General features: G+C 30.7%; 1 protein-coding gene across 3 annotated transcripts; it reads left to right on the top strand.

Moving 5' to 3' along the window:
* Nucleotides 1–2,593: 2,593 nt before the first annotated feature.
* LOC148225945 (integral membrane protein 2B) lies at nt 2,594–12,377 on the top strand. 3 transcript variants are annotated; one of them, XR_015812275.1, is made up of 5 exons: nt 2,594–2,713; nt 6,654–6,863; nt 8,119–8,275; nt 8,501–9,941; nt 10,153–11,666. XR_015812275.1 is itself a non-coding variant. In XM_088203995.1 (5 exons), the coding sequence occupies exons 2-5, from the start codon at nt 6,702–6,704 to the stop codon at nt 11,067–11,069; spliced, it is 711 nt and encodes a 236-aa protein (XP_088060121.1). In that variant the 5' UTR covers nt 2,594–6,133; nt 6,195–6,701; the 3' UTR covers nt 11,070–12,377. The 3 variants fall into 3 exon arrangements, 2 of the variants coding, with proteins under 2 accessions (XP_088060121.1, XP_088060120.1); XM_088203995.1 differs by having other exon boundaries at nt 2,594–6,133; nt 6,195–6,863; nt 8,501–8,752; nt 10,930–12,377; XM_088203994.1 differs by having other exon boundaries at nt 8,501–8,752; nt 10,930–12,377.
* The last annotated feature ends 342 nt before the right edge of the window (nt 12,378–12,719 follow it).

A 12,719-nucleotide genomic window follows, 5' to 3' on the forward strand; every position in this document is an offset into this window, starting at 1 on the left:
TCACGAAAACGAGATTCCATATATGACGTTAATTGTATGTACGATATATTTAAAAATGTATAATTAAATTTCTATTCGTGTTTTGCTATAAATATTTACATATTTATATGTATGTATTATACATATTGTGCTCGTAGATATATAGAAGTTGAACATGATACATTACTAGCTTAGAATTTGTATATTTTACTTAGGTAATATTTTGTGTGATTTTTTTATTGTTAAGTAGACAGCTATGAGTTTCCCTATATACTTTTTACGGGATCAATATATTAGATTGCTTAGGATATATGGCTGCTTTCAACTCCATATCTATATTATATACGAGGGTTAGTCGATTATAAATCATAAATATTTAATTCTTGACCGGCTGTGACTAAGTCTGTTATCTGAGATCCGTCTGAGGAAGGGGTTTCTCGGAACCAAATCATTTTAAATTTGGATGGCACCGAGATTTCGAAAGAGTCACAACAGAACACAAATGACTCAATTTCGGGTCGAAAATGCTTATGAAAAAATCCATGACTCGTCCCCAGGAATGAGGTAACATGGCGTCTTTCCTTTATGATTACTTCAACTGCTGCTTTATAGTCAACTCGAACACTTACTGGGGTGACAGCATGCATCACTATTCTAAATTCCAATAGCTTTCACCCCTATATTACTTAAAAAGCACACGTACATGTTGCTGTTACAGTTGTTCCTTCTTGATTCCTACTGCTACTCGTCGGCCACTCTTCTATGTGTAACACAGTATTATGATTTTTAATCTTGAATTTAAGATTCTCATTTATCTCCATGTCGTATTTATTTGAGTATATACAATTGAAGCTAAAATACGGCTCTTTCGAATGCCACTTGTACGTTTCTCATTATCATCCGTATGGCCATATTTCCATGTCAATCTAATATCCGATTAAATAAAACGATCAATTAAAAATTTAGCCTAATTTGTTAAACAAGATTTAGATGAAATATATAAATAATACCCATTTTTATATTATATATATATATTTATATATAAATGTAATAATCGTTAAGCCTTCCGTCAAAATCAATATAAATTAATTTATATTGCTTGGTGTAAAATTAAAATTAATATATAAAGAAAGCGTACAGTTTTCATACATATAAATACGTATATAAATAAGGATATTAAGCTTTAAGTGAAACATCATTTTATACTCGTCTGATTAAGATCCTAGCATAGATTGAGCACAAACAACCACGAGCCTTTTTATTTATAGGTGTCTATCAATACTACATATAAATAAAGTGACATTTTTATGTAATTTAAACAAAGGTGGTATAGCAGAAAATATGTGCTTGAAACTCTTGTAATTTGCTCAATACGATACATTGTATGTGTACGTTTACATGTATAAGAATCTGCCTATTATTTATTCAATTAAAATTTAGCTAATATCAATCAATGTTTATATAAAGTGAAATATTGTAATTGCGCATTAATGAATGTAATAATGGATGTATGATAAATGTGAACCATATTATAATTTATTACTTTGACACATTGCTGTTTTCATTTATGAGAAATAAACTAGTTAATATATCATTGCGACATTAAATATGATCCATGTGACTATATTCTAAGATATTATTGGAACGGAGCCCTTTTATTATAGGTTACTAACAGCCTATGGGTTCATTTAAGTCATAGACGGTTCACAACCCACTTTTTGGTACACATATAAACAAGAAAAACGCGTGTTTTAGAATATTATAAATAACAATTTTATCTACTGAGGTAAACGATTCTTAGCCCAAAGTGAGTAGATTTTTAAAAATTAAAAAAGAAAAAAGTTCGTCTCAAGACGTTTTTGTAACTTACAAAAAAATAGTTTAAACTCAAACTATTGTAAAAGCTAGTTATTTAGTAGCAAGTTTGACTGTATAAAACTGTTAGGTATTAACGGTGAATTTATTAAGGGATGTAATGTGCGGAATTTGAGGGATTGAAGAAATAGGTGGAGTATTGGAATTCGTGGATTAGTTATTTGAACTCAGACTTGAATTCAAAGATTAACTATATGCGATTAACGGTTGTGACCGACTGTTAGGACAAAACGTCAGTTTTCGTCGACTGTTCGCTCAGCATTATGATGTTCGCGAATACACGACAAGTGAATATGGCGTCGACATAGAAAAATGTATAAAAATTAGTTTGGGGAGTATAGGTGTTAATTTTGAATTTTCATATCAATAGTTTGAGACTAATGAAAAATTAAATTATTAGTTTCATTTATCATTGGCGATAAATAAAAGTATTGGTTGAATAAACCATTTTTATTTAACATCATAAATAAAAATGAAAGCTTTAAAATACGTAGTATCATGCAAATCGTCACATAAGCTATGAATTTGATAGGAGTCAAAGTTTTGAAGAAACAATAATACTTAGGTGACCAGATTTAAAAATTAAAAAAATATATTTATTACCTTGATAATACATTAATATATTTATTATAGTTAAAGTAAAATAAAAAAAGAAGTGTAAATAATTGGGTAGACCGAACGACGAATTAATCGATAAATTTAGTTGGTAGCCAGTGGCAAATATTTGCCGTGTGGCAGCACTGAGTCGTCGATCGGAGACGTATAAGTACATAGCTGCATCGACGGTCGAGGCGTAGTTTTCAAAATGGTGGTCCTCAACATCCTGCGGAGACAAAAGGAGAAACTGCTGGGACCTCAGGTGATATTCTTTAAGTGTTTTTCGTTCGGAATGTGGGAGCGGATTTTTTTCACTTTATTTTACACTATTGTATGTAGTTTGACTCATTTCCATATTATCCATTTAATTAATTAATTAATAATCACTTATTTAAAGTTCAAATTTACAGCTATCTGACAGCTTCACCATTCTTGCAATAACACCGGAAGTTATTGCACAACCAATTCATAGACAATTTTCATAAATAAACAAAGAAAATGAAATATATGATTTAACATTTATAAATTTGTTGCCTTCAATTTGGCGAAATAGAATTAATAACTGTCTATTTTCATGTGATGAAGAGAGTTGATATTGGTTCCTTTCAATGTTTTCTCACAAAAGCTTGGACAAACTATCTCTAATGTACCTCTCCTCGAATGAAGCTCAATGTTTTCTAAATAGTCGATTCTTTTTTCCCTATGATCACTATCCCTGAGAACATCTGCGATTCATCCCCGAGCGCACGAATTAAGTCACACTTGTATGATTGGTACATTGGTCTCGCTTGCTATCATCATGTGCATTCGACGCATTCTGTATCCTTTGTCCGTATGTTCTTATCTAACTGCAGTCCGATATGGCCTTTAGTCCCGAGCTCTGAGTGATTATTAATTTCTATTCTTATTTAAATGTTATCATAACTTGATTTTTTAACTGCTCTTATTATTTATTTTAATTTTTACTTATACACCATAAAAGGTAAGTTATTTACTTAGAAGAAAAATAAATATTTTAGATCTGTAATTTAATAGAATTTAATCTACACAAAGGAAACAGATAAAGCTATCATCGGATGCTCTCAATAGTAAAATAATAGCTAGAATGGAAAATTACTTATTTAAATGGATTGTAAATTGCAAAAATTGCTCACTGATAGCTAGAAGTATCAATTGAAAGGTTTAGCAAAAGATTTTCTTCTTTGCACAATTATTATTTTTGTTTTTAATCTGAATAAAAAACTACATTTAAACTTATTTTATTAAATTTACACCTTTAATCGAACGCTCTGCAGAATTTAAAAAAACAATTTCAAATATCTCTAGCTCCATATTAAAAGTTGAGAAAATAACTTCATACTACAAATGAACAATTTCAGAAAATAAATCAAGATAATATTAGAACAGATGATAATGAAAATTATACCAGCCTCAAAAAAAAATCGTGTTGTTAGAACTTCATTTTCGTGTGAGAGATACAACGAGTGTGATTATTGATTGCTTCATACTATTTTTTTTCCTGAATTATTTGCTCTTTCTAATGTTATAAATTTTTTTTTGCATTGATAGGTGATACAGTAAAATCTCTTTGTAACGGATACCGAAGTAACGAATCTTCAATTTGTTTTCATTGTAACGAAGACTGGTCTCAGTAAAACGAAATATTTTGATCTGAATTTAAGAATGAGGTTATAACTAGGGTTTGGGAAAACCCGAGTTTTTTGGACCCGATGGGTCCGGCTCTAAAAAACTTGGACCCCTTTCTGCTCCTATTTCCTATAGTATCTCATTAATGAAACAAATATACATTCAGTAAATTATTTATTTTTATTCATAGTTTTATTGTCGTTAAGGCATATTTTTTGCAAATATTCAAGTATAATTTTTGTAAATATCCAGTACTCTTTTTTATCTGAAAATTAATACTTTTTTAATGTATGCAAACTAATCTTCTGAATTTGGCATTGTCTGTTTTTTTTAAAAAATATTTGATTGAGTACTTCTTTTATTGTCAAAAACTGTTCTGTCTGGATATCATCTTCTATATCATCTCAATCATTTTCAAATGAATGTTGTTCTGCAGCCGTAGTAGTTTTAACATTTTCTTATTGAAATATTTTTTTTAATAATTACTTTGCAAACTTAAGTACTTTCTTTAACCCTTTGCACTCGTAATCGTTTTCGTACTAGGTATGTTGCCAGCTCGGGAAAAATGAAAAATGTTAAATTCTTTTTAAAAATTAAAATTATCTATGTAGAGCATACATATGAATAAAACTAATACCAAAAACGAAGAAATCAGAACAAATACTTGCATTTCTCTAAATTACATTTTAATTTTTTTTGGTTCTCTCAAGTACCATTGGTTGACAATCCATAACAATAAATTAACACAATAGGGCGACGACCCATTTTAAAATATTTATGGGACCAAAAAATGTTTTAACCATAAATAAATAAATATACACAAATAACAAAGACATGCCGCTCAGTTTTAGATATCTCTACCTGCGAACGAAGAAAGCTTACATCGCTTGCAGAAATACAAAATTGTACCGTTTTACAACAATTTAAAAATCCACAAGCTATATATATGTTTATATAAACTGATGTTAGGTATATTTTTAAAAACTAAAATACGTCCCATCGAAGGTCAAATGAAACGTTGCAGTTAATGTCATATTATTTTATATATTTCTTAATTAAAAATAGACAAAACTTTTAATAAGTAGCTTTATGGTACGTATTTGTTTGTGATTTTATATATTCGAGCTAATAATGCTTAAATAGCATATTTTTATATAGAAATAAACAAAGTGATGCACGAAAAATGGCATTACGTTTAATAATATGTGGGATGTTGATTTATTATAAATTAAAGAAACAAATATGGAAAAATATTATTTTTTAATTTTTTTTTTAATTAGTATACCAACTCATCAGTGTAAAACAATTGAAAATAATCAATAGGTTGTATACAGTTTGCGGGAACTTGGGGCCCAGGACATTTATCATTTGGTGGAAATATTGCTATTTATAAGGTACATTGTCATAACTAGTTCTTATTCTCTAATTTTCTGATGTGGTGCGATTTGTTTGAGGTACCGTTTCTTCCTCGCTATTATTTTAATTGCCAGTATTCGATTCAAAGCAACAGGCCTAATTTCGATGTAACTTTCTTTACTATCATCTTTGGAAGATTAAAAATCAAACATGAAATCCTCCCCATCACTATCATTACAAAACATATTATCATTACAATCACTAAATTCAGCGATAGCAATGTTATTTTTTTTTAAATAATTTTACAGTAAAATTTAAAAAAATGAAAAAATAAGTAATTAAAACAAAATTATTAATTACTATAGTCTTACTTAGACACAAATTATGGACACCCGAGAAACTGTCGAAAACCCAATAGGCAATAAAAACGTCACTGACGCGTGTCTACCGAAGGACGATCGCCAACCATTGCCTTCGGAAGAAATCTACGGCACATCTGCATTTAAATTTAGTCATCAAAAAACCCTGACTTATCGCTATAAATGAGCTCTCCCCGGCTTGATTCAAGTAAAAATGATATTTTTTTGATAAGATATGCTTCTTGAAACTCTTGTGGACAAGAATGGACAAAGAACGATCCGTCAATATTGTAAGAGGTTATTGATGCTGTAGTAATATGGTAATTAAAAATAAAATAAAAATATATCGTCTTCCTTGCATTCAATATAAATAATTTTCAGTATAACGAAATTTTTCTTCGGTCCCGTGAGCTTCGTTATACTGAGATTTCACTGTATAAGTACAGTCATACCGAAAATATTTCAGTGAAAAATATAACTGTAAAACAGATATAAAAGCATCGCAAATTTTTTAATTCTCATATACTTGGTATGCTCCCTATCTACCATGTTATAAGGACGGAATAGCGTAGTCTGTAACTTCTCAGACTAGTAACTCTGAGGATGCAGCGACACTTATAATGATGGTATGTACAATTTGTATGAGTAACACGAGTAATAGCACCGACCTCAATTTTTAACACGGGATGTAACACAAGTGATCAACATATACTATACATATTTCTAAGAAGGTATGCAAATAAAACTCGCAGTTTGTGAGATATGTTGATGAGTTCAGATGTAAATAATTAAGCAAAGCCGGCTGAAAGCTAGTTTACAAATATATTTTTGTCTGTACAGGTCACAGTGAACATCAAAGAGCCCTACGATGAAGAAAACCTGCCTCCGATGTGCGGCTGTGGCTATTGCACGCCTCTGTTTCTGATCTTAACAGTGGCGCTGATGTTCACCGTAATTTGTACGAGCGGCGTTTATCTGTATGACGAGTACAGAAGCGGCCAGACCCACCGGTTCCAAGGATGGTGCAATATTCCAATCGACAAGCAAGAGGTGAGTGCGTATGCATCGGTACTAGGGATTCTGAAGTCTCAGGTTTTTTCAATTCCCGGGATTTGAGACTTTAATTATTTTTAATTTAAATCATGGAAAAAAAATTGATGTTAAAAGTTTATCTGTAGAAAAACAAATTGAAAATATTATACTAGATATTTATTTAATGGATATGCATATTACAAATTTTTGAAACGAAATTATTGTATAGATTTGATCATAAAAAATTACAATATTTTATTTTTGCAGAGCAAAATAAGTTTTTAACACCAATTCCTAGTTTTTGTGATAATTATTCCGGCCGTAGAAAATATTCGCTCGCTTTCTGTCGATGTTGGCTTAATTGTAATCTACCTTGTTTTCATGTCGAGGCATAAATTAAGTTCTACATCAAATTCGCTTTTTACATAGTTTTATATATTTAGAAATAATTTGATTATTTTTCGAGTCTCATTTAGAGCCTTATTAAAGCTCAGTTTCAAACATAGCTTTTCAATTGAAATTTCAGCACTCAATTATTTTCAGTCACTTATATTATTCATCATTGTTGTCCTCTTCATCAGAATCTTCATGCGTATGACATTCATATTTTTTCTGGTATAAAACGTTTATAATGGCTAGATGAATTGCATGATTTAGGCAAAGTTGATTTTCAACAGGACTTCCACGTCCAATTTTTTTCATGACATTAGCTCCGTCAGTAACTTACAATGTCTGTTTTAAAAATAATTTCGAATTCTTCCAAACGATTCTCAACAATGCTTCGGATTTCAGAAGAATCACATCTTCCCGATATGAAGACTAGTCCTAAATTGAAAATATCGTTTTTACTATGAACGACGATATTAAAAAATCTTCTATTTTGTAAACTTGTCCATTCGTCCATAGTTAGGCTGTACCCAACTCTAATATTATTTATTTTGCTAATAATCTCTTTTTTTTGTTTTCGTAAAGATTTAAAATTAATTTCATGGTATCTGACTTATTTATCGGCAGTGTTCGATAGGACCCTTTGTTTCATTGGATTCACAAATAAAAGTACTATTTGTAATAGCTTTGACAGAAATACCATCTTCAGCAGCTAACCGGGCGGCAATTTCAAAAAATGATTTTCTTTTAACCTAATCTGATAATGATGGCTGACTTATTTTGAATTCCCGGGTTGTCTCGACACAGAATCCCTAATCGGTACTGAGAAACGGTCGGATTGACACTCAATAAAAACTACTCTTTTCTTTAAATGTTGAACGAGAAGCTGATGCAGAACATCGAAGACGAGATGCGGAACACCGAGACTCTGCACGAAGACTTTGAGATATTCATGGACGAAGAGCGTGCCAGTATTGACGTGCCTGACTTTAGAGACGGAAGGGGCGGGCGTTTCATCCACGATTTCGGTGCTAATATAACTGGTATGATAGTTACTAATACTTTCGTAATCAAATTATCTTCATTTTGTTATGTATATTATAAATTAAGTAATGTAACCAATTAGTTGTTTGGCATGTGACCCATATTTTCGATGAGTAATTGTTGTTGTTGTTGGATAAATAATTTTATTTCGTAATGATTTATATCAATACGTAAATCGATTACTGTGAATTTCATATTTTTCTAATGTTGTTAATTTCTTTTAGGAATTATTGACGTCGACGGAAAGCGATGCTTCATCATGCCGCTAAATAGAAGCGTTGTTTTACCACCCCGCTCCCTCATTGACATGATCCACAAGATGGACAACGGCTATTATGACGTTAATATAAACCTGATCAAACAGAATATGATGGCCGTGTTGCCAGCTTTGGAAGACTATTCCAAGTTGAGCATTCACATTATCAAGGAATGCCTCAACTTTGCCATATACGAGCTGGAGAAAGTCAACAAGACGGGTAAATCTGATTTTTAATTTTATTATTTAATTGACATAAACAAAAACATTTCTCTAGAAAATGATGATAATAAGATAAAAATACATAAATAATTTACTGTCATCACTAATTTTTTCATTTTTGTCCTATCGATATTTATTTAAACCTTTGCCCGCGGCTGGTATTTTTCACTTTGCTAATATGTGGGAAGCACATATGCCATGAGTTATCTAAATATTTCAATAAATTAAAGTGTTTTTCAACCTTAAATTATACAAAAAAAAACATATTGCAAGGCTCAAAGGTTCATGTCACATTTAGGTGCCCAAAGCGTATCGGCTATTTTATTGATGGCATCTATAGGTATCATCCGCGGTCAAAGGGTTAAGATTGTGTATTAATAATGATTAAAAAATACTTTTTAATTTCTGTAAACATACTTTTATTGATATTGAAAAAATCATATATGCTAAAAATACGAAATATACTAAATTAATTACACTAGTATTTTGCTACAAAAATAACCCGATAGGTATTTGGAATTAACGCTATTATTTTTTTCTTTAACTGTGTTGTATTTTAGATTAAAAATATTTTTCACAACATTACTTAATTAATGGTAGTAATTCTATACCTACACGTGAGAATAAAATGATAAGGAGTTGCTGGCAATTGTTCTTGCCAAGAATAAAAGTGACGTTCGGTGGTTTCGAATTTTATGTACTAATTTTTTTGGGTGCTCCTTATGTCTTAACTCGCCATAACTCACATCTAACACGTTACAAGCCGTTGACGCACATTTGCGTTATTTATAATTTTTTTTAATACATATATCGCTATCCACAGATCATTCTCATTTTTTCGCTTCTTGTAATATTGGTTTGTAGCACATGTTAAATAGTAAAGGTGATGAAATGTATCCATGTCATAACCACATCCGCTGAATTAATTCCAACTATAACATTCCGATATAGATTTTTAATAATGCAGATGTCATTATCATCAATTCTTCAGGGACGTCATTTCAGCTTTTTCCAGGGAAGGGGTGGGGGGCAAAATTGGCTAGTCATAGTATTTCATAAAATGATGCATTTATCCTGACAAATTCAAGGGGTAGCGGCAAATATCTCTACCTGCCCCTCCTCCAAATGACGTCCCTGTTTAGAATTCATATTAAGACTTTTTATAGCAATGTTATGACTTTCAGTAAGTGATAATCGAATGAAGCATATCTAAACCGAATTTTGACCAATAAGAGAGCTGAAAAAACGATTATCACTTCTCAGAAGTCAAAAATTCACGTCAAAAGTAATAAAATCGTGACGGAGCCATCGCAGTGGGAACGCTCGTTACCGAGCATTCCCACTGCGATGGCTCCGTCACGATTTTATTACTTTTGACGTGAATTTTTGACTTCTGAGAAGTGATAATCGTTTTTGCGCCCTCCTATTGACCAAAATTCGGTTTGTATACATTTTGCCCAATTATTATATAATTATAATTCTGATCGTAAATTTTCCTAATTTTTCCTAATCTGAGATAGTTAATGTGTATTAGGTATTGAAAATTCTCTAATAATGAGCTATTTTCAGCTTATAGAGAATATCTTATATGTATTATAATAACAAATTAAGCTTCTCTTGTGCTCACGCCATTTTTGAAACCAAACGAGGATATTTTAAATGAACAATACATATATGAAATAATTGTTCGATAAAACAAATTGTTTGTGCATTTCAATAATAAAAAACGAGCATTAAGTAAATGTATCTATGTTCAATAAAAAATGTTTTGACCAACGCACCTAATCTATTCCAACAGTTAAATGAAAAACTTGTTATAGATAACTAATGGTGCTAGCTACACCAAGGAAACGCTAATGCACAACTTATATATTTTAATGCACAAATCATTCGTTTTAGTGTACACTACAAATAAAATGTTGCTCAATCTGACATTTTGTGTTGAACATAGATATATTACAAACAATTTGTTTTATGAAACATAGTATTTATTTAAATGCACATATATCTTAAAATGATTTCCTGTTAAATCACACCCAAACCAAACTAGGTGTCGCTCATGCCTATTGTGAATGATTTTGAGGAATAGTTAAGGCATGTGGCTCATCAAGCTTATTGTTTTAAATGCTTTTTTACATTGAAGTTTAAAAAAATAATATATTGCAATTTTTTCAGTTGTGAAGAGATCGGCCGATAGCACCGGCGATAAAACTAAGTTCATGGAATTTGCCGGAAACTTCCTGCAAGAGATTGACATTGTCAACTTGAACGATTTGAAGAATCTAGAAGAAGGGCCGACTTCAAAGTCGGATTAATTTTTTCCTGTTCATTAATTATAATATAATTATACTTAAGTGTCCGTATATATCTTATTAATTATGTTATAGAAATAATCGTCACAAAATCAACTTTTTAATGTTTTATTCCATACATTTTGAATTAAACGATTAATTAATTTCCTCCGACTGAGAAAGTGATATTGTGTAAAATTTATTGTCGAATGTGTAGCTGTGTAAATTATTATTGCGGGAGGCTGTGAGATGATTATTTTGTGAATCTGACGTAAATCATAAAATTTTGATTTCAAAATATAAATCAGTAGGGATAATCGTAAAATATGTATATTATATATATATTGTAACGCTTTCAGTAGTTGAACAATTTGTATTTAATCGCGTTAGACGTACTAATGTGCGTTAACTCACCTTGTGTACGTTTTATACACGCGTATGTGCTATAAAGATAAGCAAAGCATTTATTTAATGTAGACCAAAGATTGCCGATTGGTCACTAGAAATTTCATCGAATTATTTTCCATGTTAATTAAGTATTGTACAGGCGGCCCTCGACTTTCGAACGTTCGACTTTCGCACAATTCGCTATTTCGTACAATAAAAAAAAACAATTTAAAATTTTTTTTTTTTTTAAAAACGTTCTGATAGCGGTGAATCTTTTGCTTCAATCGGACGTTCGTATGATACAAACAGGTCTACGATATGTTCAATTTTGCAAAATAAAAATATAATTAAGAAATACGTTCAAAATTGTGGAAAATAAAGATATATTTCCGCAATCTTTAAAGATATGTTTCCAAAAAAACACAGCAAAAAAAAAACATGGATGAAATGGAAAATCTTTGTCATCGTGGATCGATGACCAACATCAAAAAGATGTCCCTCTGAGTATTTCAATTATTCAAGCAAAAGCTCTTAGTTTGCACAAAGATTGGAAGGATTGATTAAAAAAAGATTTTAACACGATTTTTCAAGCAAGTAACGGTTGATTTTACAATTTTAAAATGAGGTATTCTTTTCATAATATTAAATTTACTGGAGAATCGGCTAATGCGGATAAAGATGCTGCAAAAGAATTTATTTCATAATTATCCAAAATTATTGAAGATGTAGAATATTCCTCTAGCCAAATATTTAATGTAGATGAGACAGGTTTATTTTGGAAAACTCTTTAACAATGAAAAATATGAATGAAGCCTTCACGCACCTTGACAAATTTTTAAATATTATGGAAGATTGTGATCCCAATGGAGAACGCATATCTCAAGTGCGTGGGGCGATCAATAAAAACATAGCATGTTATAAAATACTATATGAAGAAAAGAAAAAGAATAGTGGAAAACAGTTATTAACTCTTGATAACTTTTCAAAGGAAACACCCGCAAACCCCACTTAAACATGTCTCTTAAACGCCTCTTAAAGATCTTATATTTACTTGATAAATTCAATTTCAATCAAAAACACACAATTTCAATTTTTTTTACTTCCATCGACTTTCGTACATTCAACATTCGCACACATTTTCAGGAACCAATTATGTGCGAAAGTCGAGGGCCGCCTGTATAATCAATGTGACACTGTAAGAGTTATTATTATAATTAATTTTTATTTTATTATAAAAATAAACATTACCTATAATTTAATAAAATAAAATCTACTATGTAAACGTTT

This window comes from Plectrocnemia conspersa, unplaced genomic scaffold (genome assembly GCF_051122295.1).
Source record: "Plectrocnemia conspersa isolate PC_06_02 unplaced genomic scaffold, ASM5112229v1 ptg000014l, whole genome shotgun sequence".
Taxonomy (NCBI): Eukaryota; Metazoa; Arthropoda; class Insecta; order Trichoptera; family Polycentropodidae; genus Plectrocnemia; species Plectrocnemia conspersa.

What these genes read in the sequence shown, in the direction of transcription:
- LOC148225945 (XM_088203994.1), top strand. Translation starts at nt 2,660, where the DNA reads ATGGTGGTCCTCAACATCCTGCGGAGACAAAAGGAGAAACTGCTGGGA. An exon ending in TTCCAATCGACAAGCAAGAG is followed by an intron (nt 6,864 to 8,118) that starts GTGAGTGCGTAT and finishes TTGAACGAGAAG; the next exon opens with CTGATGCAGAACATCGAAGA. An exon ending in GGAGAAAGTCAACAAGACGG is followed by an intron (nt 8,753 to 10,929) that starts GTAAATCTGATT and finishes CAATTTTTTCAG; the next exon opens with TTGTGAAGAGATCGGCCGAT.